At 43.5% G+C, this 26,348-nt stretch overlaps 1 protein-coding gene across 1 annotated transcript in view; it reads left to right on the top strand.

Annotated features, from left to right (window-relative positions):
- The first annotated feature begins 13,284 nt into the window (after positions 1-13,284).
- IMPL2 (inositol monophosphatase family protein) overlaps positions 13,285-26,348 on the top strand; it is a 97,778-nt gene continuing 84,714 nt past the window's right edge. Inside the window, exon 1 of the mRNA XM_087398502.1 lies at positions 13,285-13,665. Within this exon, the coding sequence (XP_087254628.1) occupies positions 13,344-13,665 (322 nt within the window). The 5' untranslated portion in view covers positions 13,285-13,343. The remainder of the gene's footprint in view (positions 13,666-26,348) is intronic.

The following is a 26,348-nucleotide window of genomic DNA, read 5'->3' as shown; positions in this document are numbered from 1 at the left end:
ACCTCATGAAGAGGTTGTTTGAGTTACAGATGAAGGAAGGGGTCTCCATTGCTTCTCACTTGAATGAATTAAATATTATTTTCAGCCAGCTTCAGGCTCAAAAGATGAATTTTGATGCAAAGACTAAGGCAATATTTCTCTTATGTTCATTGCCATCCTCATGGGATACCTTCCGTACAGTTGTCAGTAACTCTGCACCTAGTGGAGTACTGAAATTTGATGATGTTGTGGGTAGCTTGTTGGCTGAGGAGATTAGACAAAAGTCTATGGACGGCAACAAGTAGGATGCAGCCTTGAATGTGCAAAGGGGTAGATCACAGTTCAAGGGGAAGTCCCAAGAAAGAGGGAAGTCTCGTAGCAAATCCAGGGCACGGAACATTGAGTGTTATCACTGTGGCAAGAAGGGCCACATGAAAAAGGATTGCTACAAGCTGAAAAGAAAGCAAAAGGATAAGAAAAAGAATGCAAATTGGGGTGCAAATCAGAAGGAAGAGAGTCCAAGGGAGGACAAAGGAAAAGTGAAGATCGAGGAGATCAATGCAATCACACATGATAGTGACAATGACATTCTCTTCATGTCTAGTTTATCTGCAGAGTTGCTTACCACTTCAGATGATGCATATTCCCAGGATTGGATTTTGGATTCTGGTGCTTCATTCCATGTTACTCCCCATAGGGAATGGTTCTCCACTTATGACAGTGGAAAGACAGGTTGTGTGCATCTTGGAAATGACTATGCATGTGACAAAGTGGGAGCAGGTGACATAAAGTTTTCTTTTGCAAATGGGTTGCATTTGTTTTGAAACATGTGAGACATGTGCCTAAGTTGACCAAGAGTCTTATTTCAGTAGGTCAGCTAGATGATGCTAGTTTTCACACCACTTTTGGCTTTCAGAGTTGGAAAATTCAGAAGGGCTCTATGCTTTTGGCCATGGGTGCCAAGTGTGGGACTTTGTATCCCTTACATGTATCAGGGGTGTTTGATCATGTTGCTGCAATAACCGACCAGCCAAGCACTTCTTTATGGCATTGCGAGTTGGGCCATATGAGCCAAAATGGGATGAAACTCTTATGTCGTTTGGGTTATGTACCGCATTTGAGTTTCTCTGATTTTGAATTTTGTGAGCACTGCCTCTATGGGAAGCAGACTAAATCAGCCCATAAAAGAAGGGGAAAGAAAGAGTCTGAAAAGCTTGATTTGGTGCATTCAAACGTATGTGGTCCCATGCCTACACGATCATTAGGCGAGGCTGAATACTATGTGACATTCATTGATGATGCAACTAGGAAAGTGTGGGCTTATGCTATAGCTCAAAAGAGTGATGTGTTCCAGGTATTTCAAAAATGGCTGGCCTTGGTTGAGAATCAGTCAAGTAGAACGCTTAAATGCCTACGGACTGACAATGGTGGAGAGTATCTCTCTCATGACTTTCAGCATTTCTGTGATACACGTGGGATTAAGAGGGAGCTCACATCCCCTTGTACTCCAGAGCAAAATTCAATTGCAGAAAAGATGAACCATACCATTCAAGAAAGGTTGCAATGCATGCTTTCCAATGCAAGTCTTTCTGGTGGTTTTTGGGCTGAGGCAATGAAGAGTGCAGTGCATGTGATCAAAAGATCACCTAGTAAGAGTTTGGATGGTGGTATTCCTGAAGAGGCATGGAGTGGCAAGAAGCCCTCTTACTCTCATCTATGTATATTTGGGTGTAAGGCATATGCACATGTGCCAAAAGAGCTTCGAAAGAAGCTAGATCCTAAGTCTAGGAAATGCATCTTTCTAGGTTATGGTGAAAGTGGAGAGATGGGCTATCATCTCTGGGATCCAGAAGCAAAGAAAATCATACGCAGCCATGATGTAGTCTTCAATGAAAAGAAGATGCATAAGGCACCCATGAGGGATGTGGAAATGAGGAGAATCACTTTCCAGGACATGAATCCACTTGCATATGTTGATAGACAGCAAGCTGTCCATGCACCAAATGCACAAGAAATGGTACCACCAAGTACTCCCACAGGTATACAATCAAGGGTAGATGATGGATCATCTATTGTGGAAATGATAAGCCAAATGTGGCTGATATGCAGGTGGGACAGCAAGCTGAAATGCCCTTGAGAAGATCATCTAGAGTGTCTAGACCGCCTGATAGGTTTGTTCCAGGGGTAGACTATGTGATGCTTACTGATTGCGGGGAGCCTTCTTACTACAGAGAGGCTATGATGCGCGAGGATCAATGCAAGTGGGAGTATGCTATGCAATCAGAGATGAGTTCACTTATGAAGAATAAGACTTGGGACTTGGTTTCTTTGCCACATGGAAAGAAAGCATTGCCATGTAAATGGGTCTACAAGATGAAGGTCACAGGTGATGATGTGCCTAGGTACAAGGCCCGTTTGGTCGCTAAAGGGTTCAAGCAAGAGAAGGGTGTGGACTTTGATGAGATATTCTCTCCGGTTGTGAAGATGACCACACTTAGATGCATGCTTAGACTAGTAGCAGCAGAGGATATGGAGCTTATGTAGATGGATTTCAAGACAGCTTTCTTGCATGGGGATCTCCATGAGGAAATTTACAAGGTGCAGCCGGAAGGTTTTGAAGAAAAGAGCAAAGAGAATTTAGTTTGCAAGCTGAAGAAGAGTCTCTATGGTCTTAAGCAAGTGCATAGAGAATGGTATCAGAAGTTTTATGCTTTCATTTGGTCCCAGGGTTTTACAAGGAGTGAAATTGATCACTGCCTCTACACTAAAAGGGCTAAGGATAATAGCCTGATACTCCTGGCACTATATGTGGATGATATGCTATTGGCTAGCAAGAATACTTATGAGCTAGATGCATTAAAGACCAAGTTGCATGAGGCCTTTGATATGAAGGATTTGGGACTTGCATGTCATATTCTTGGTATGCACATCACGCGTGATCGGGGTAGGAAACTCCTTTGGCTTTCATGGAAGGAGTATGTTACCAAATTATTGCAGCGTTTCAATATGGAGGGGGGGAAGGCAGTGAGTACTCCATTGCCTCCATATGTGAAACTGAGTCATACAGATAGTCCCAAATCAGATGAGGAGAGGGCCATGATGGCCAAGGTTCCTTATGCATCAGCGGTTGGGAGTCTTATGTATGCTATGATAGCTACTAGACCAGACATTGCATTTGCAGTGGGAGTTGTTAGCCGGTATATGGCTAATCCAGGAAAGAGGCATTGGGAGGCAGTTAAGTGCATCATGAGGTACATGAAGGGTACCAAGGAGATGTGCATCTGCTTTGGTAGAGGAGACATCCATGTACTTGGGTACACAGATTTAGACTATGCAGGGCATGTGGATAGTAGGAGATCCACTTTTGGTTATGTGTTCACCTTTGCAGGTGGTGCGGTGTCATGGATGTCTCATGCACAGAAGTGTGTTGCTTTGTCTACCACAGAGGTTGAGTATGTTGCAGCCATAGAGGGTTGCAAGGAGGCTATATGGCTTGATGGGCTAGTGGGAGATTTGGGGATTCATACAGGTGTACTGACATTGCATAGTGATTCCATGAGCGCTATTCAGCTAGCATGGAATCCGGTCTTTCATGCAAAGACCAAACACATTGAGGTCAGGTACCATTTCATCAAGGAGGTACTTGAGGACAAGCGCATAGAGCTTGTCAAGGTTCATGCAGATGATAACCCTGCATATATGCTGACAAAGAGTCTACCTAGTCAGGGGTTTGAGTATTGTCATGTATTGATGGGCATAGGATAGTATTCTCACTGGTTGTTCTCCCTTAAAGGCACATTGTCCTTTAAGTGGGAGGTTTTGGGGGTTAAAGGTCACTGTGCTTTTACCCCGGTTATGTACAATACTCAAACACATATATAAATGAATGAAAAAGAAGATTAGGGTATTCTGCACCCACCAAAACTTGTGTGGCTCTCTATTTCTCTCTCTCCTTCTTTTGTTCTTACTTCCGTTGAGGGCACTCTTAGGTGTAGATCCTTTTGCTTGTGGTGGGGCAATGGTGGGAGTTGTTGCTAGTGCATTAGATGGTCGAGGTGTAGATCCATCGATGTACTCCCATTTGTCTTGAAGTACAAGAATTTTATCCATTTGCTATTTGCATGTGCCGTAATTGGAATTGTTCAACTTAGAAGATGCCTCCAAATTCAGGTTGCTAGTGGTAGACATGATGCAAGAAATGTACTCAAAGTGCCTGTGAAAAACACTCTCTGAATCAATTGCAATTTGAAGATATATATCAAATCTATTACAAGGATTATGTGGCAAATGATGCCAAGAATAGAAGAGGCTTTACAAGGTTCACATAAAGTGCACAGATGCCAAAAAATGGCCTATAAGACTTTACAATGAAGGCATGTGAGTGCAAAATGTATCGATGTGCAATTTGCCTACTGATCAATCTGCCAATACCTCTGAATACTCTAGAATCTACTCACTGATGTGTAGATGATTAGGTTTCAGGTTATGTAATGATGTGAAACTACATGAGAATGTAAGGACTGACTCCGAGTACAAACTAGTCGGGAATGTTTAGGCATGGATTTGATTGGTTGCTTTGGAGTTGTTGAAGAACAAATTGATGTACTGGGATCTTACCAAGGGTCATAAGGTCTATGGTTGTGAGTGTGATCACATGAGTGAGTGTGTGAACACGTGTGTGTAGGTGTGCTTGAGTTAGGTGTGACTGATGATGTGTTAGTTAGTAGGTGTGAATGAGTGAATCTAGGAGTGTGGTGTGTGATTGAGAGATTCATGGAGATGATTGTGGATCTAGATGCTCCCTATTGAGCTCACATATGATGTAATCTATGGATGTACCCAGTTTCTATATAATGACACTCTCTCAATGAATAACCAAGCTTCATAGTTCATCTTGTTGCCTCTACCTTGTCACCATGCATTTCCAACATGTGGTATCAGAGCCACTCTGACCTCCATGAGCCTTTAAAGCTTCCAAAACTGTCATGTCATCATCTTCCCCATCTCTCTCCTTCTTCATGTTTTCTTCCACCTTATTTCCCAATTTTCCTTAAGCTTGTTCTCCCGATCTAGGCGACCATTTCCCAAACCCTTTGAGCTGAAGCATCCTTGTGTTGGGACAAATTCTTAGCTAGGTGGAATTAGGGAATAGTTTCCTCTATCACTTGTGCCGACACGTTTTCCAACCGACCGAAGAAATGCGCAATTCTCCCTATAGGCGCTGCCATTAATCAAATGGCTCTAGCTACTGTTGGGCGATGCTACAAGGAGCATGCTGTTGAAGTTTGAGCAACAATGGTCTAGTATACAAAGCCCGAGGGGGTCCACTAGGGTTTATCATATGGTACCACGTGAGTGTAAGGGAGGGGGGTTATATAAGGGAAGGAAGGTACATTTTATAAGGTAAGGTCCCATAAATAGGGGTAGATAAGGGGAATTTTCATATATTTATTGCACACAGGTGACGTCTCCTTATTGCTACTAGTGAATCCCCCGTGTATACAAGGAGAATAGATAGAAAAACCAGTCGAGAAAGGCACTACTCTTACAAATGTTATGACATAGCATTGCACAATTCTTCTCTAGGGGATCCTCTCTGGTAATAGAGCTTCCTTTCCATGCTAAAATCCCTCTAAAAGCCAACTCTAGCAGTGCAAATTGGATCCTCCAGTTCTTGACTATTCGATTTGGGGGTTTCTTGCATTACTTCCTCATGTTACATGCAATGTTGATGGTTATGTGCTCAAAACTTTGGTTACTTTGCTACTTTCACTTTGCATTGATGGCTGTTTGTCATATAAGTGGATGGATGAAGTATTTTATGGTCAAAAAATTGATTCTCACTATGAAAATCATGGTCTTTGAGTCATATGTTTGGATGAAGGGCTACATTGACAACAAGAATGTAGCATACATGATGTTTGGAGATGACTTAGTGGTCTATGAAATATATTTTGTGATGTATGCAACTTCTTTGCATCTATATGGGGATGACATGATGATTGTGCTCTCGAAGAATGAGTTCTCAAGTTCCACTTGCTTGAGTCTATTTGCCAAACCTTGTAAGGCATTAGACACTGCCCATGTGGTAAGACCTTGCCTAGAATTGGATACTTTGCTTCACATGGACAAAAAGATTATGCTTTGGTATACCAAGAAGATACACAAAGAAGGAAAGCTTTGCTTCATCATCGACACTAAGTACAATGCAATGGACAAGCAAGTTTATGAGTCTGATGTAATGGTGGCTTGGAAACGACACTAGAAAAAGATTGCGATCAAGGGGGGGAATTTCCCCACATCTTGAACTTATAATTTTTGTGTGTGGTCAATAAGGGTTCTCTGGCCTGGGATGTCCCCCCTAAATGATTGTTAGTTTTATGTGTGAGTTCCTTGTTAGACCCATGGGATTTCCCATGCATAGTCATTGTCCAGTCTCCCAATTGTAAACCAAGAGACCAAAGTAAGAGTGAGATCATGTTGGGATGAGGATGCCCAAATGAGTCTACTGCTGATGCAACTAGAGTGAGTACCGGGTTGGGATCATGAGTGTTGTCACTAAAGGTGGACAAGCCATGAAGTTTCCCATGGACTACTGCTAGGGTTGAGGTCATTAATTTGTGGGGGGCTATGAAGAACAAATTGATGTATTGGGATCATACCAAGGGTAATAAGTTCTGTGCATTGTTATGGATAAAATTGTCTAAGGAAAAAGGCATTAATATGTGTGTGTGTTTGTATGTGTGGCAATAGTATAATAAAATATGTGCATAGGGCCCAGGGTTGAGGTGGCAGGGCATGACCATGTGCCACCCTTCCACGTAAGAGGACCCATAAGGTGTGATGTACATAATCCATGGTAGTAATATTATAAAATGTAAGGTGGCATGGCTCCTCCATGTGCCACCCCTCCACCTAGGCTGCATTTAGTGAGATATGGCTCAAAGTCCATGGGAGAAGTAATATAAAATAGGTGGAGATGGATATTATATTGGGTTATTCTCTCCATATAGGATAGGCTCATGTGGGGGAGGTATAGAAGGTCCAAGAGAGCAAGTTAAATAATGGGGAAAGTAGGATGAGGTGGCAAGATTCCTTGTGCCAACCCTCCACTTGTCCTCCTAGAGGTTTGAACATATTATAAAATTGGGGAGAGACCAAGGGAGTATCATAGACTTGAGATATGGGGCTTGATTTATGTGGAAATTTGAGGCAAAGGGTTGTCGCACACAATTGAGAGTGCGTAACCGCCTAGCCCACATGGGAGACTTTTCCACACACACCATACATGTGGGAGGATGCATTTATTGGGAGAGAGCCCCTCTCTTGGCTATAAAAGGAGGGGGCTATTCCTTGATGAGACACGCTCATTCTTGTAAAGCCACCTAGCTAGTACTTTGATTTCCCCTTCCCTTCCTTTCAAATAAAGCATGGTCCTCTCCCCTTGATGTCTCCATCTTTACATTCCTCCTCCCATCATGTACATGCTTCTCTTCCCCCTCTCCCTTTCCCCTTGTGTCATAGTCTCCCTCTTCATTCCCTCCCCTTCTAATTCTTTTTCTCCTCTCATGATAACGTTTCGCCCTCACGTTCTCCTTTCCTCTATGGCCCTCGAGCATCGCCATGCTTAGCCTCTAGCCTCTAGTCCTGATTTCTTTTCTGGCTAATAGCACACACCATGATTTAAGGAAAGAAGGTGGCATTTGTATGGTTTTGCAATAGTATTATGCTAGATACATGGAATGTAGATCATTTCATTCAAAGTGTCCCACAAAACTCTCTAGATGTATGGAATGTTGCTTTAGGGGATATCATTGACTGTGGATGAGAGGGATAACCTCATAAGAGACTAATGATGCCAAGGCTAATGGGACCCCTATCTAATGGGATGTCACTAACTTTGGATGAGGGGGGCAACTTGACAAGAGTAGGGTTGATGCCAAGGCTATGTTGGGAATAAAGAATTCAAAGAGATAATTAAAAAAGAAAGGGAGGTTCTAAGGGATCATGCCCAAGGGTTCACCTCACAGAATTTGAGTCTTCCATGTGCATTCAAAAGGATGGTTACAATAATAGGAGGGGTTTTTTATTTCAAACGTAGAGAAAAATTCATCAGTTTATAACTAAAGAGGGGTGGTTTTAATGGAAGGAAAATTTTAGCTGAGGGTTTTTAAAATATCCCTTGAACGCATGTGATATGTAAAATTTATAAGTAGTGCACACCCCGAGATAGCATTACTATTTCAAAGAGGTGCATGTGTTTCATGTTCATATTCTTGGTTCAATTGCCATGTGATTGACATCATCTATTGTTAATTTAAAATTTCCATGCTGCACGTGTCTTGAATTCACACATACGGAAGCAAGAAAGCTTGTCCTTATATGCCCTATACATACATACATACATGCATGCATGCATGCAAATATATATATATATATATATTGATACTAGGCATCAATTTATGCACCAGTTAGCATTTACAACGGCTCATCTCTTCTATAGTGTTCTGCTCTACATATTGATTATACAGTTTATTCTCCTTTTATGTGTATAATTCATTTTGTCTTTGGATAAGGTCAGGTATATGGAAAATCTACTTTTACGAGCATCGGTAGGATGGTATCTTAAACTAAAATGTGAGCTACATTAGTTATTTTGGATCAAATTTATGACTTATAAAAAATTTTGGTTTTTGTGCTTGGTTCTCTATAGCCACTATGAAAGATGCTACAATGTGATTCTGAGTTGCAATTTCAAAGCCATGAGTACATTTGATTATTATCTTTTACCATTGAAAATACTTAACATCTTTGAAGTGATCTTAATGAGGTGATATTTGAAAAGGGATTACTCACGTACTTATTGTTTTATCTCACTTCCCTTGATGGGATTTCGCTCCTTTTCTTGTTATCCTCTCCAAGATGTGAGCCCAAGATGGTCCATATTAGTGTTGTTCTAGAGTATGATTTCAAAGAAAATTTTGAAAACCTATAGGTATGTGTTTGCATGGAGATATGAATGGCATTGAGCCACAATTTTATCAAGGGGGGTCCCTTTGTGGCACATCCTCCAACACACAACTTAAAGAAGGAAGCTAGTAGTCTTCTAGGAACTAGTAGAAGGAAATATGAAATGAGACTCTTATTCATGGAAAACCTCACTCTCTAATTGGAACTTTTAGCGTGACATAACTTGAGCTGTACAACTTTGTTTTAGTAGCTACAAGGACAAGAGCTAAACAAATTAGGCTATACGAATTGGTATGGATCTGAGCAACAATTGAAGTAACCATGAACTTAAAAGTTGAGCACTATGACTAGAACTACAAGTACTATGGCAGAACCATTTTTTATGCCTTGCCTTCTCCACTCGAAGGCAATATTTTGTCCACAATCTTGTCTCATCTAGTCGTTCAAGATCGATAGGCACTCAGCTAAAGCATTTCAGTGAGCCTTTCCTTGATGCAAAGGCTGGGGCACTACATACTCCATTGGCATAACTGCCTCCACTCCGAAAGCTAAGTTGAAGGGAGTGCAGTTTGTTGCCACTTTGTAAGATGTTTGGTAGGCCCACACTGCTACGATGGCCTTGTGCTCCCAGTCGGTATGACTGGCTTCAACTATACAAGTTATAATCAGGTAGCATGTTTTGTTTGAGTTTTCAGCTAGGCCATTTGCTCTATGATAATATGGCGTAGATTTCCTATGTATGATCATGAATTTGCTAGTTAGGATCGCTATTGTTGCATTGAGGAAATGAGTTCCTCAGTCGTTGACTAGTTCTAAGGGACAGCCAAACCGTGTGATTACTTGTTCATATAAAAACTTAGATGTGAACCACACATTAGCTTTCTTTGTGGCTCAGCCCTCCACCCATTTGGTGAAATAATCTGAAGCTAGTATGATGTACCTACAAGTACTCTTGCTTGAAACAAACTCACACCTTGAATTCTACAAGTGTGGAGAAGCAAGGTGGAGTGGCTATGGCTTTGATACCTGTTGAGAGAAATGGGAGGAGGAGAGTATCCTTCATATACTAGGATCTCTATGCAAAAATATACACTTCTCGATATTCCTTTCATGTTCAAAATGAGGGTTACAATGATATATAGGTAAACCTTAGATTGGGACCCCTATTGGTTACTTTGCAATCACACTTTAGAATTCCTTTTACCACTCTTATGTACTTGTTTACTTTGAATTATTCAATTTACATACCAACATGGAGTAATAGGCTCCCATTAAGGTCATTAGAATTCTAGTTCCATCTTTATACTAGCTCCACCCAACAAAGATCTACTTTTTCTAGCTACCCATCATCCCATGGCCAATGTAGAGGTTGATAGAAGGGACATATCATTGTTTGCAATAGTAGATTTGGAGATGGAAGCGCATTGCTTTTGGAGCTACCCTTGGCCTAGAGAATTTGATTGGGATCTCTCAAGATTATGGCCAAAGTGCAAAGCATTTGTTGGATTTTCACTTGGAGCATGGTGGCCTGGCTACCTAAGGGGGTTTCTCACTTCAAACAATGCTTTTTCCCAGTAGTAACTCCTCGTGGACTCTTTGGTTTTTTCCTTCTATTCGAAGCATCCATGACACCGGAAGAAAGGTAGTACCATGGGTACACCCCAATGTTGATGGAATGGTGACTTGACTTACAGAGGGAATGGTGGCTCTCACTTGGGGGATGGTTGCTTGACTTAAAAAGGGGAGGCATGCCTTCTGCCTTGGGATAACCTCACCAACCTACTTGATTGATTGTGAGCAAGTCACCATCTAGGATATCCTTGAGGCATTCTCTTTGACATGATGCAAAGCTCTCATCGAAGGATAATAGTTGAAAAATAGTTTTTAGCATCACCACAAGGAATATTTGGGTGGCTCAATGAAAGGGGGTCAATAAAACCAATATACAACCACCCTCATTAGCATTTGGTCTCATCTATACTCTACATGATATCGCCTTTATTCTGCATCCCACATGGGAGAAAGGTAGTACAAATTCTAGCAAGACCACCAAAAGGTGTGAGAATTTATGCAAGGCTTGGCCTACGTGTATCTTCTTCTATATTTTCATGGATCATATCCATTGATCGGATATACCCCCCCCAACATTGTTGGCACCCGCTTTTGGGGTACATTGAGTGGTGGGTTATAGAACATCCAACGTTGATTTATTAAACTACATTTCTATCGCTGTAAGTATGATGGGACGTGCGGTTTGCACTTTGACCTCTAGCTCTCCTATGAGAAACCTTTTGTGAATTGTCTCTATTTTTTTCAATATTCGATGGAGAGTCAAAATGCACAGGCATTTAGTACCATTATTTGAACAATCTTTGTGCATCGGACCTTCTGCATTTCCTAGTTCAATAGATGTACTTTCTTGAAATTGGTTTGGTAGTTGTATAAATCTTTTAAGCCTCTTATGATTCTTCTTTCCACCTGTGCATTCCACTTGTAGGTGTTGTCAAAGTTAAGCCCCAAGTATTTGTAGGCTATGACTACTTCTAGGGTTTGCCTTTGAACATGAAGGGCATTTGCCTATTTCTTATTCTAGTTACCATAAATTTGTCATTGCAATATAAACTTTCATCTGAGAGAGAGAGAGAGAGAGAGAGAGAGAGAGAGAGAGAGAGAGAGGGAGAGGGAGAGGGAGAGGGAGAGGGAGAGGGAGAGGGAGAGAGAGAGAGAGAGAGAGAGAGAGAGAGAGAGAGTGCAAGAAATCTAGCTATTGAGAGTGATCAATGCCGATCTTAGTTTTTAATCCCTTCTCACACAAAGAAACAATAGATAGGACATCATATGAGATCTTTTATTGTCAATGAAGGATCATTTTTGGAGGATCATTCGGGTTCCTATTCACATTTTTATCTCTTTTTTAAACTCATTTTTGTCCTTGAATGCATATTCTTGCTTTATTCAATGGGCTAGTTAAGGGAGCTTGTAGCACTCCTTTTGGTCCCCAACACTCTTTACTTGATCTTGTGGTGTTTATAAAATGCATGCTTGGTATCACTCAATAGTTTCAAGTTTGTAACATTGGTTGTCAAGTTCCTAGGCTCTCAGATTTAATATTGAAGGGGCATACGATGCGTTAGTGAGGTGATGCCTCATTTGTAAATGTAAGATACGATTTGTCCAATCAAGACCTTTTGTTTGGGGTGACCCTTCTTTGGGATTACTTGGCCATGCTTTCAAGGTGTGGGCACCTCATGGATTGGTCCCCTTACCATAGCGACATGACTCAAATCAATTTACTCACATTAGTATCTTGTTAGTGTTGTATCCAAGCATACTCATGAGAATCAAATACTTAAATCATACCATAGTCTTAGGGGATTCAACCTTGAATAGTCTACCATGTAGTGCTATTGGCCCACAACTTTTGTGAGCATTATTTGAACCACGAGCAGAGCTAAGGGTTTGGTAAAACAAGTTGTCATTTGTTTCACACATTTGTGGTATGTGGAGAAAACATAAAGTTTATTCATCAAGGGAATACATAATCATATGAAAACAACTCCAAAAAGCCATGCCAAATCCCCAAACTACTCATATAAAACTAGCACTTAACCAAGCATTTGTGTAACATCCTTATCAGACTTTCAAACTTACCTAAAACTAGCACCTAACCAAGCATTTGTGTAACATCCCTGTCAGACTTTCAAACTTACCTCTGAGGATAGTCTAGAGATATATGTGTCCAAACAAATCAAGTCACCCTCCTTCACCTCAAATGGGTACCCTCCTTCACTGGGGCAAGATTCCTATCTTAGCAAGTATGATGGGATGTGTGGTTTGCTCTTTGACCTCTAGCTCTCCTATGAGAAATTGTTCCTATTTTTTTATGGAGAGTCTAAGCGCACAAGCTTGGAAAGCATTTAATACCATTGTTTGAACAAGCTTTGTGCATACGAACTTCTTCATTTCCTAGCTCAGTAAATGTACTTTTTTTTGGGGGTGATAAAAGGAAACTTTATTAACATAAAAAGAGTAATACAAAAGAAGAGAGACTGGACAACTTTACAGCTAGGACATATTCAAACCCAACACCTTGGCAGCAGCACAACTAGAAAGACTTCTCTCTTCTTCCCAAAGAAGAAAAGAGCATCTCGAATGTCTCTGCATATTCGACAATGGAAATCAATTGGCACCGGCATTGTCTGAAAAACCAAGCGGGTCAGATCATGTGAGCAGATATCGCCCCGAGCAAATGCCAAACAAGGAGCCGAGAGTCATGACATTCTTTGAAATGGGTTTGGAAGTTGTATTGGGACCTAGGTTATGGGTGAATGCAAATGGAATTTGAAATTGGGCCATATGAAATAGGTTCCCTCCAACAAAGAACACTTGCAAGGATGAATCATTTCCTCCACGTTCGTCCCCCCTATGTCCATGCCAAGCATTGGGGCATTGCAGCCCCTTTGCACCATCCTCTTTTTCCTCCCCCAGTCCACCTCTCACCTTTTCCTAGTCTCACTTTTTCCTCTTGCAGCATGAGTCTCTTTAGTGCTCTCCCCAAGTCTACCCTGGCCCTGTCCGTAGATTACGACCCAGAGCCCACCTCCTCTTCACTAGACGAATTTGTGCAATTGGGCCATAAGCTTGCTGATGCAGCGGGAGAGATCGTCAGGCAATACTTTCGTCAGCCGTTCGATATCGTGGACAAGGAAGATCTCAGTGAGTGAGTCATAAAGATAGTTAGACAGATGGATTCCATTAAAACCATGTAGAGGCTTTTGAAAAGGAAAAAGGACAAAGATCTTGTGTCCAGATTGCATTGTTATTGTGCATGTTTAGTTCATCCAAAATTATTTTTAAGGTGTGTCGTTTGTGTTGGCCCGATGCAGCCCTCCTGTCCCCCTCTTTCATTTTTCACTATTTCTCTTTTGGTTGGAGTTGATGTATTTTAGACTTTTGTACATATATGTACACATAAATGTATGTCTAAAATACGATGCATATACAATGTATTTATGTATTTCGCAGCAAAGCATTTTATGTTTTTTAGCAGCTATGTATACAAATTCATGGTAGAAGATGTGTTTATGTATTTAGCAGCTATGTATACAAATTCATGATAAAAGATCATGAGACCTTTGAATGTGTCAAAGGCATTTCTGCTTCATTTTGCTGAACGGGTTTTGGTATTTTAAAAGCTTGTTTGTGTTGGAAGTATAGGGTCAATGGTCCACTCACGAGCCCCCAAATGAGGAGAGCAACGGGGTGTAGTCTATTCCACAGATGCACAAGTAAAGGAGTGAAGAAGACTGCCATGTGGGCAGCCCTCTAGGACATCGTTCACTTGGGCTGATGTGCAGGTCTGCGCAGGCCCTGGTACAGGCCCAAGCAGTGGGCAGTTGGGTTGGTATGCAGCCAGCAGAATGAGTCAGCAGGAGGCATCTGATAGGCAGGGGAACTGAACAGCAAGTCGGCAAACCTGGCTGCTGATCGGGTTAGTTACAGACTGGGTTGGCAGACCCTGGTCTGTGGTAATACAGACTTGCCACGTCGGCAGTCTGTTGTAGGTCGGTTGACCTGTTGCTGGGTCGGTTGGTTGGCTGACTGGGTCGACCAGCTAGAGAGCTACCCTGTCCTATATAAGGCCCCATTGTGGGGGACTTTTGTTAGTTCAGTCTATGTGCAGCCCTTGGTCAGTATTGGGCTCTACGGGACGCGCACTTACAGTGTGTAGAGATTGCATGTGATTGCAGGAGGGAGAGCACCACCCTAGGGCAAGCTCTTGAAGCCTACAAAGAGGTGCGTGGTGATCCAGGAGGGTTCTACTTCAGAGGATCAGCAAACAGAGCTCATGGTATTGCCAAACCTCAAGGTATGCTTGTTGCAGGTGGTGGTACATATTTTGGAGCTGCTTGTGTATGGCTTTCTGTTTTGTAGATGCCTAATCCCAAGTTTGGGGAGAAGGGGATGTTGGACATGAACAATTACCTGATTTGGAAGATCAAGCTGAGCGGCACATGGTGATGAGGGAACTTTGGCAGGTTAGTAAGGTTGTTGAGGTCAAGCCCTAGGACCTAAAAGGTGCGACAAGCAAGGCGGTGATGAAGGCAGATCTAGACGATGTCAAAGATTGGGTGCTTAGAGATGTTGAGGCATTGTCGTCGATGATTATCAGGACGATTGCAGATTTCACATTCAATTGCAGTCTCGATCGCAAGTGAGGCCTAGAAGATTTTAAAGGATATGCATGAAACCAACAATGTGGCATGGATACTTGCTCACTGGAATCAATTATTCTTGATGACTTTGGTAGAGGGAGAATTTATTAATAACCTTTTGGTCAAGGTTACTTTTCTCAAGAATCAACTTGTGGTGGTGGGCTAGAAGATTGATAGCAATCAGCTTGCCATGCTGTTTCTCAGCAAGCTTGCATGCAGCTCCAATTGGTTGGTGAGTGCCTTGACGGCTGGAGAAAGTTGAGGCCTCTCATGTTCGAGAGGTCTGCCCTTTGTTGCTCAAGTAGGAAGCGAGGTGGAAGTTGTAGGATCTAGAGAGTGAAGAAAAGACATTTACCCAAACCTGATAAGGGTAAGCCAAATAAGAAGGATTGTTCAAGGGATAGCAACTCTTTTGACAATGACAGTAAGAAAAAGTCAAAATGCTATTAATACATAATCTTGGACGTCCTTATTTAAAAGAATTGTCTTTTCAGAAATGCATGTCTTTTGAATTTCCAGGTGTCCTGTACTAGGATTATCATGACAATAAAAAAGATTGTGGCGCCTGATGTCCTTATTATCTGGGAGACATGCCTTACCTTTGTGGAACAAGTAGCCTTTTTCAACAGTATTTTTTGTCCCCTTGAGCTCTTTATCATCTACTTGCTGTGTGTCACCATTACCATGCTACTGTTCAATGAAAGCTCCTAGACCTATCGGACCCCTTTCATTAATTGCTTTCAATATTTAGAAAAGTGAGGATCATGCTCACATTTTCCTTTTAAAGACTCTAGGAAATTATTTTGAAATTGATAAAACTCAATTTATTAACCATTGGCATTTGGCTTAGGGAATTTGCTACCACATTGAATTTCCCCTTCGATATGCTAATTGCATATCAAATTCTTGCATTAAATTCAGCCCATCTTTCATTTGATACTTTCTTGATCAAGTATGTAGCCCTCTCAACATGAGTAAATTGAAGACAACCAAGAACTACTACGTCGCTCCCACTCGAGCTCCTACTAGCACTGCCCTCGACTCTCTCGTAGCCCTCCCGCCTGCTGTTGCTGCTCTTTTGTCCTCAGCTGCGCCTCCATCCCCCTTGCTGCAGTTTTGCTGCCCCACCCGTGCAAATTGCTTTGCCCTTGCTCTGAGCTAGTTGGCTCCCACTCTTGCTCTCCCTTCTCCTGCTTGTGTGCACTTACGTTCAGAAATTCTACCGTTTGCATGCAATTTGTTGGATGCGCAGCAGCAATAGCTTGCTCCTTGCATCCTTTGGATTGGTTGCGGGTCTTTTTCTAGGCGTAGTTTCTTTGTGCTTGCTTTCCAGATGCCTCGCTCGATAGAGACGGCTGATCAAGATAGGTCTCCACGTCCCCCCTGATGGCTTCAAGTAGCTGAGTCTTTATTTGGGTCTGTTTTTTGGGACTGCAACTGCTTCACAGCTCCCTTTCCCTCTTTTCTCTTCTTGACTACACTTTGCAGCGCCTTCTTGGTTATCCTTTCCTTTCTTTTTCTTTTTCCACCCCTTGCCACTACTTTCTCCCTTTGCTAGTACGTGTATCTCATTAGTTTATTTTTTGTGCCTTAAGGTGATCGTTGAGTTCTGTGAGTCTTTGTCGGATGAGATCTTTCTCGAGGCTAGACAGGGGAGAGCTTCGGTTGAGGGTTGAGGTGTTTGCCCCCTTGGGTCAGTGCCTTCCAGGCGGATGGGCCACTTGGCAAGGGCCTATCTTAAGGGAGCAGGTTAGACACCTCCTCTCTCATAGCCTTGACCGGAACAACAGTGTGAGGACAGATCTTAGAGACCGGCCAAGCAGGCGCAGGAGTCTCAGACTCGTGGAGCCTTTCAAGGACGCTTGGACTAGGGTGCTCCGGAAGAAGCCATGCAGGAGAGCCACAAAGAATTGCAGATGGCCAGCTTGCAAGCACCACCAGGTGAGCTTAGGCCCTGCACCAGATTCCTCAACTCAGGGGGAAGCATGCAGCTAGAGTGTTAGAAATGACCCAACAGAGCGTATGCACAGCGGAATGGTCCGGAAGAAGCCATGCAAGAGAGCCACAAAGAATTGCAGATGGCCAGCTTGCAAGCGCCAGCAGGTGAGCTTAGGCCCTGCACCAGATTCCTCAACTCAGGGGGAAGCATGCAGCTAGAGTGTTAGAAATGACCCAACAGAGGGTACGCACAGCGGAAGACTTATAGTAATGCCTAGGAGCTCACACAGTGTGCGTGTGGGGTGTGGAATCACAAATTTCTTTACTCATGTGCATAAAATAGATGTGCAGACTCATCAATAGACAATGAACCAGCCAGATATAGAAGACACCAAAACTCATATATTTCCGTCCAAAGCTATGGACACAATACAAAAGAGAGAGATCCAGAGTCCCACCAATGGTGTGGTCCTCTGATCTTACCTCAAGGTCCTTCTCCTATCTGCCAGTTATCTCTAGACTCGAGCCCGTGTGGTCCACCTCGAGCGTCTGTAGACTTTCCGTCTAGTGTGTTCTTCTCCACCTTACTGCTTGTGAATCAGCCTAGGTGGGCAGCCCTTGCCAAGCTTTGTTTGCAGCACACAGGTCCCCTTGGTCCTCCTAAATGTAGGTCCCAAGATAGCTGTTCCACTGCTCCAACCTGCTTGTGAATGGCTGCTCCAGAAGGTATGATGATCTCAGCACCTTGCTGCCCTAGAAGACAGCCAAGGTCCAGCCTCTTGCTGGAGCTAAGTCTTGCAGCACTTGTTGCACTCTCTCACCTCCTGTAGATAGGCCCAAAGAGTAGGCTCCTACCTCCCACTTAAAGGACAATGTGCCTTTAAGGGAGAAAACAACCAGTGAGCATACTATCCAGTGCCCATCAATACACGACAATACTCAAACCGCTGACTAGATAGACTCTTCGTCAGCATATCTGCAGGGTTATCATCTGTATGAACCTTGACAAGCTCTATGCGCTTGTCCTCAAGTACCTCCCTGATGAAATGGTACCTGACCTCAATGTGTTTGGTCTTTGCATGAAAGACCGGATTCCGTGCTAGCTGAATAGCACTCATGGAATCACTATGCAATGTCGGTACACCTGTATGAATCCCCAAATCTCCCACTAGCCGATCAAGCCATATAGCCTCCTTGCAACCCTCTGTGGCTGCAACATACTCAGCCTCTGTGGTAGACAAAGCAATGCACTTCTGTGCGCGAGACATCCACGACACTGCACCACCTGCAAAGGTGAACACATAACCAGAAGTGGATCTCCTACTATCCACATGCCCTGCATAGTCTGAATCTGTGTACCCAAGTACACGCATGTCTCCTTTACCAAAGCAAATGCACATCTCCTTGGTACCCTTCATGTACCTCATGATGCACTTAACTGCCTCCCAATGCCTCTTTCCTGGATTAGCCATATATCGGCTAACAACTCCCACTGCAAATGCAATGTCTGGTCTAGTAGCTATCATAGCATACATAAGACTCCCAACTGCTGATGCATAAGGAACCTTGGCCATCATGGCCCTTTCCTCATCTGATTTGGGACTATCTGTATGACTCAGTTTCACATATGGAGGCAATGGAGTACTCACTGCCTTCCCCCCCTCCATATTGAAACGCTGCAATACTTTAGTAACATACTCTTTTTGTGAAAGCCAAAGGAGTTTCCTACTCCGATCACGCGTGATGCGCATACCAAGAATATGACCTGCAAATCCCAAATCCTTCATATCAAAGGCCTCATGCAACTTGGCCTTTAATGCATCTAGCTCATAAGTATTCTTGCTAGCCAATAGCATATCATCCACATATAGTGCCAGGATTATCAGGCTACTATCCTTAGCCCTTTTAGTGTAGAGGCAGTGATCAATTTCACTCCTCCTAAAACCTTGGGACCGAATGAAAGCATCAAACTTCTGATACCATTCTCTAGGTGCTTGCTTAAGACCATAGAGACTCTTTTTCAGCTTGCAAACTAAATGCTCTTTGCCCTTTTCTTCAAAGCCTTCCGGCTGCACCATGTAGATGTCCTCATGCAAATCCCCATGCAAGAAAGCTGTCTTGACATCCATCTGCATAAGCTCCATATCCTCTACTGCCACTAGTCCAAGCATGCATCTAAGTGTGGTCATCTTCACAACCGGAGAGAATATCTCATCAAAGTCCACACCCTTCTCTTGCTTGAACCCTTTAGCAACCAAACGGGCCTTGTACCTAGGCACATCATCACCTGTGACCTTCATTTTGTAGACCCATTTACATGGCAATGCTTTCTTTCCATGTGGCAAAGAAACCAAGTCCCAAGTCTTATTCTTCATAAGTGAACTCATCTCTGATTGCATAGCATACTCCCACTTGCGTTGATCCTCACGCATCATAGCCTCTATATAGCAAGAAGGCTCCCCGCAATCAGTAAGCATCACATAGTCTACCCCTGGAGCAAACCTATCAGGCGGTCTAGACACTCTAGATGATCTTCTCAAGGGCATTTCAGCTTGCTGTCCCATTTGCATATCAGCCACATTTGGCTCATCATTTCCACCAATAGATGATTCATCATCTACCCTTGATTGTATACCTGTGGGAGTACTTGGTGGCACCATTTCTTGCACATTTGGTGCATGGACAGCTTGCTGTCTATCAACATATGCAGGTGGATTCACATCCTGGAAAGTGATTCTCCTCATTTCCACATCCCTCATGGGTGCCTTATGCATCTTCTTCTCATTGAAGACCACATCATGGCTGCGTATGATCTTCTTTGCTTCTGGATCCCAGAGACGATAGCCCATCTCTCCACTTTCACCATAACCTAGAAAGATGCATTTCTTAGACTTAGGATCTAGCTTCTTTCGAAGCTCTTTTGGCACATGTGCATATGCCTCACACCCAAATATACGCAAATGAGAGTAAGAGGGCTTCTTGCCACTCCATGCCTCTTCAGGAATACCACCATCCAAACTCTTACTAGGTGATCTATTGATCACATGCACTGCAGTCTTCATTGCCTCAGCCCAAAAACCACCAGAAAGACTTGCATTGGAAAGCATGCATTGCAACCTTTCTTGAATGGTACGATTCATCTTTTCTGCAACTGGATTTTGCTCTGGAGTACGAGGGGATGTGAGCTCCCTCTTAATCCCACGTGTATCACAGAAATGCTGAAAGTCATGAGAGAGATACTCTCCACCATTGTCAGTCCGTAGGCATTTAAGCGTTCTACCTGACTGATTCTCAACCAAGGCCAACCATTTCTGAAATGCCTGGAACACATCACTCTTCCGAGCTATAGCATAAGCCCACACTTTCCTAGTTGCATCATCAATGAATGTCACATAGTATTCAGCCCCGCCTAATGACCGTGTAGGCATGGGACCACATACGTTTGAATGCACCAAATCAAGCATTTCAAACTCTTTCTTTCCCCTTCTTTTATGGGCTGATTTAGTCTGCTTCCCATAGAGACAGTGCTCACAAAATTCAAAATCAGAGAAACTCAAATGCGGTACATAACCTAAACGGCATAAGAGTTTCATTCCATTCTGGCTCATGTGTCCCAACCTGCAATGCCACAAAGAAGTGCTTGGCTGCTCGGTTATTGCAACAACATGATCAAATACCGCTGATACATGTAAGGGATACAAAGTCCCACACTTGGCACCCCTAGCCAAAAGCATAGAGCCCTTTTGAATTTTCCAACTTTGAAAGCCAAAAGTGGTGTGAAAACCAGCATCATCTAGCTGACCCACTGAAATAAGACTCTTGGTCAGCTTAGGCACATGTCTCACATGTTTCAAAACAAATGCAGACCCATTTGCAAAAGAAAACTTTATGTCACCTGCTCCCACTATGTCACATGCATAGTCATTTCCAAGATGCACACAACCTGTCTTTCCACTATCATAAGTGGAGAACCATTCCCTATGGGGAGTAACATGGAATGAAGCACCAGAATCCAAAATCCAATCCTGGGAATATGCATCATCTGAAGTCGTAAGCAACTCTGCAGATAAAGTAGACATGAAGAGAACATCATTGTCACTATCATGTGTGACTGCATTGATCTCCTCGATCTTCACTTTTCCTTTGTCCTCCCTTGGACTCTCTTCCTTTTGATTTGCACCCCAATTTGCATTCTTTTTCTTATCCTTTTGCTCTCTTTTCAGCTTGTAGCAATCCTTTTTCATATGGCCCTTCTTGCCACAATGGTAACACTCAATGTTTCGTGCCCTGGATTTGCTACGAGACTTCCCCCTGAACTGTGATCTGCCCCTTTGCACATTTAAGGCTGCATCCTGCTTGTTGCCATCCATAGACTTCCGTCTAATCTCCTCGGCCAACAAGCTACCCACAACATCATCAAATTTCAGTACTCCACCAGGTGCAGAGTTACTGACAGCTGTACGGAAGGTATCCCATGCGGATGGCAATGAACATAAGAGAAATATTGCCTTAGTCTCCGCATCAAAATTCATTTTCTGAGCCTGAAGCTGGCTGAAAATAATATTGAATTCATTCAAATGAGAAGCAATGGAGATCCCTTCCTTCATCTGCAGCTCAAACAACCTCTTCATGAGGTAAACTTTATTAGAGGCAGTTTCCTTCTCATAAGTGGCACACAGTTTCTTCCACAAATCTTCGGTAGTCTGCTCATTTACTACTGTGAAATAAACTGACTCTGCAAGATGAAGTCTAATAGTAGACTTTGCTAATGCATCCAACTCATTCCAATCATCCTCAAACATATTTGCAGGCTTAGCTTCAATCCCTGCCAAGGGTTTAATCTGCTTCTTTTGAATAAGCACATCCCTTATCTGTTCTTTCCACAAAGAAAAGTTTGTCCCATCAAACTTTTTAATGCTGAAAAACTCCTTTTCAGGCATGGAAGAGGATGCCATGATGCAAATAAAGCAAAATCCCAAATGCTAGTGCCTGCAAGAGAGAATCACACCAAATACCAAGTGCACCCAAATGTGTATGCCACAATAGAGTGAAATATTACCAAAAGCTCAAAGCTCAAAGCATCTAAAGATGCATTTGACTCATGTGCATATACTATGCATCCATATGAGCAAATCTGGCCCAAAAGAAAATGCCAATAAGTGCCAAATGACTCAAGCATAAACACCGTCCACTGGCATATGCATCAATAATGTCTCATCCAAGAGAGCATAGCACTATCAGTGCATCACCTGCAATGTTTCAAAGCTGTCCCTTAGCTTAAAATAGCATCCATGTGCAAAACGTCCATAAAAAATAGCATCCCATAAGGCAATTTGGGCCTATCAGCGCATCCAACAAGGACCGCAATGCATCCAAATGGCCTATAAATCATCCACTGCAACCCAATGCATACCACGACGAATGAGCGCACACTGCTCAAACTGCAACCAGAGTGATCTGCATAAGGTATGCTCAAGAAATCATAGTCCCACGGTAATGAGCGCTACTGAAAATAGAACCTGAGATGCCTCAAAACATGGGCGCCATTGCATAATCGGAATCAGCAAGAAAATCTGCAAATATCTCTCTTGTGCCAGAACTCCAAAATCCCAACCGATGAGTGAGAAATGGGAGTCAACACTTATCCACTGCCATGTGGCATAAATCTAAGGTTTCAAAACCTTAGTATGAAAAATGCATAACAGAGAGACGAAATCGAATACACAGAGATTTATAACTCTGAAAATCCTCCACCGAATCACGCAAGAACTGATAGGTAGGGGTTTTTGGGCATCCGGAACGCAATGGGATAGACGGTTTTGGAAACCGTGGCCTCAATCACTGGGTCCAACACACGGACTGAAAAACGTTTTTGGAAACAGAGCTATCTGTAAACTCCACCGGAGTGCGAATGATGAGCAACATAGAAGTTTTAGGACCTCCTGAGTCCACCAGAACTGACAGATCTGCAAATGGTTGCTCCAAACTTGAGTTCCAACACCCGGGCAAAAAACGCAGGAATTGACACAGTGAGTGAGAAATCCACTAAAATGATCTCAGATTCAAGAATGAAGGTGTTTCCAAGCTCCTGAAGTAATGTGGACACCAAAAGCAAGCAATAGTTGCTTCCACAAGTCAATACGGAGTCTCTGTCATCGAACGGAACAGGGAAAAGCTCAAAAAACGACTTTTTCTTTGAAAGCTCTTAACAGGCTCTCAAAACCACTTCGTAAAGCCAAAGTGACTTTTCCAAAGGTTCCTCCAAGGTCTCTGCACACTCGGATGCAAGTAAAGTCACCCACAAAGCTTCCCACAAAGCTTCTCCTTCCTCCCACAGAGCTGTTGAGCTTCCAGCATTCACGCACGCTCAGCTAGATCACTCGGGCTCTGATACCAGTTGAGAGTGCTCTCAACGGAAGCAAGAATGAAAGAAGGAGAGAGAGAGAGAGACAGAGAACCACACAAGTTTTGGTGGGTGCAGAACCACCCTAATCTTCTTTTTCATTCATTTATATATGTGTTTGAGTATTGTACAGTGACCTTTAACCCCCACACTCCCTGCTGCTCCTTTCTGCCCTGGAACTGCTGGCTATGCTGGATGTTGAAATGAGGCAAGTGCCTCTCCTTTTATAGGCCTAGGGGCCTGTCAAAAAAACTGACCAGTCAGCTTCATACTGGCCGACCAGTCGGCTGCTGGTCCAGCCCTTTAAGGGCTCTAAAACTGGGGCCCTTTGGCCCAAACTTCTAGGGCCTTTGGCCCACACTTCCATGCAAGGGCTGAGCCCTTGGCCAGCCCTAGATAGGGCCTGGTTGGCTGGCTTTGCCCAGCCCAACCAGCCCTCCATATGGGCTGCCATGTGCTGCTCCATCCCCCCGCCATGTCAGCGCCTTTTTGTCCTGCTGGTTCTGCTCTCTGCCAGGCTCTTCTCCAGCGCCGTACAGTTCCGTACAATTGCTGATGTCATCGTGCCTTTTACCTAGGACACCCCGCCAACCATGAATGCTCCAGATCTGTCCCAGATCCACACATCTAGGTAATCTCTCTTTGGGCACATCCTGCCCTAGGTCTCCCTCCCCCATGCTCTCCTCATTTGGGGGCTTACAGATGGGGAGGTGACCTTTCCAACATAGAGTCCCCCCCAAGAGACCCCGAGACTCCTGAGGGAGAGATCTTCTTTGACCTCTTAGTAGAGTTGCCAGAATAAGAGGCCTAGAGCTCGCAGGTGGCTTCTCAGAGGTAGGACACATGAGAGCCCATCTTACCTACCCTGGCTGTCCCTCTTTTACACCCCTCCCCCGCCTCGCCCCCTAGATCTTCCCCCCTTCCTTCCTCGCTGCCTTGCTCTCCTTTGCCCACCTCCCCTTCCTCTCTGCTCGTTCATTCCTCCTTGTCACACTGCACGCTTGCGCCCGGTCTCACAGTTGCCTTTGCGTAGCAAGTGATCACCCTCACCACCCACCTCGTATCTTTATCTCTTCTCCGCCCCCTCTCCCTCTGTTATAGTGGGCTCTATAATACTCTCTATGCCTAATTCACGAAGCTCTATTCCTATCTTGGATACAAATCACGGGCGATGGCATTTGGTTGTTCCACCCAGCCAAACTCTCATGGATGGCTCTCATTAGATTTCTACGTTATTTCATTTCTATCCATGAGACCCTCAATTCCCTAGATAGTTCTCCCTGCCAAATGTCATCATTATAGCCTCTCCACTTGGTGCACCTTTTTACCCCTCTCTTGGGCACATTAAAATCCACTTGCCCCTTGGCATTATTGCACATTTAGGTGCACCTAGGCCTTAGCACTTAGAACTATCTAGTCAATGCCATTCCGCCCTCACCTAGGACCTTGGCAGTTACTTCTCTTGACCATTTTAATTACGCACATTAACTATTACAAAAGTTGGTCATCTAAGAGAAAATGCCCACCGATCTATCCGAGGTCATGCTATCTCAGCTAGAGCATAACATTCCTTCCCTCTTCAAGCATTAGCGTCCTCGATGATGAAATTTGGGAACGCTCTCCGTAACTGGTATACGGATTCCCAGGTAGCTTCCGATAGAGGTTGACCATGCCATGCAACCAACACCGTGGGTATCTTCCGATTTCGTATTTGCATTGTTCCTCGGTCCAGGATTCTTGTTGGCTGGCGCCTTGCAATATCCTCTATCTCCTGAAACAAAACCACACCTTCGATTAGTGAGTCACCTGTATGCAAAAATTTCTTTAAGCGCGAAACATGAAAAACCGGGTGCACCTTACACCCCTGTGGCAATTCTAATTTATAGGCTACACTGCCTATTCTCTTTAGAATTAACCACGGCAAGTGCTAGCATCTCCCGCATCTGAACTACAAAGTTCGCGGCACTAGGCACTTTCTGAGATACTCCAACTATAGTCGGATTGGCTGTTCTATAACCATAGTTCAGCTCAAACGGACTGAACCCGGTAGAGGAATGTTTCCTATCATTGTAGGCAAACTCCAACAATGGCAACCACTTGTCCCATGTATGTTGCCTCAATGACACATATGCCCTCAGCATATCCTCTAAAGTCTGGTTGACTCTCTCCGTCTGACCATCCATCTCAGGATGATCCCCACTACTCATTCCCAACTCAGTCCTTAGTGTCTCAAATACCGCTGTCCAAAAATGACCAGTAAATCTAACATCTCTGTCTGACACTATGGATCTAGGCAATCCATGCAGACGAAATATATGTCTAATGAACAAATCCGCCACTTGCGGGGCACTAACAGACTCTCTAGTCGGAATGAAGTGAGCCATCTTGGTTAGACAATCAACCACCACAAGGATAGAATTATACCCTCCTTGTGTTGCAGGTAGCCCTACAATAAAATCCATGGAAATGCTCTCCCACTTACTTAGTGGTATTTCCAAGGGCTGTAAAAGTCCGGGTGGCTTCACCCGCTCGGCCTTACTTACCTGACACGAGAAACACCGTGTCACATACTCATGAATATGCTTTTTCATCTTTGGCCAAAAGAAATCTCGCTTCACGAGATCATATGTCTTCTCGACACCTGGATGTCCCGCACACGGGCTATCATGGCATTATCGAATGACTCTCTGCCTGAGATCATTCTGACCATGTACTACAACCTTGCCATTTCTAACTAGCATACCATCCCTTATGGTATATCTTGCATAAGTTTGGCCTTTTCTGGATGCCAGGTCATCCTTTTCACTTTCCCCGGGTTTTAACACATGAGCTTTAGGCCATAA

Source organism: Dipteris shenzhenensis, chromosome 27 (genome assembly GCF_047967505.1).
Source record: "Dipteris shenzhenensis isolate YYH24624 ecotype China chromosome 27, Dip_SZ_1.0, whole genome shotgun sequence".
In the NCBI taxonomy this organism is placed as follows: domain Eukaryota; kingdom Viridiplantae; phylum Streptophyta; class Polypodiopsida; order Gleicheniales; family Dipteridaceae; genus Dipteris; species Dipteris shenzhenensis.
The sequence above is the reverse complement of the archived record's forward strand: the minus strand, read 5'-3'. Positions and strand labels throughout refer to the sequence as shown.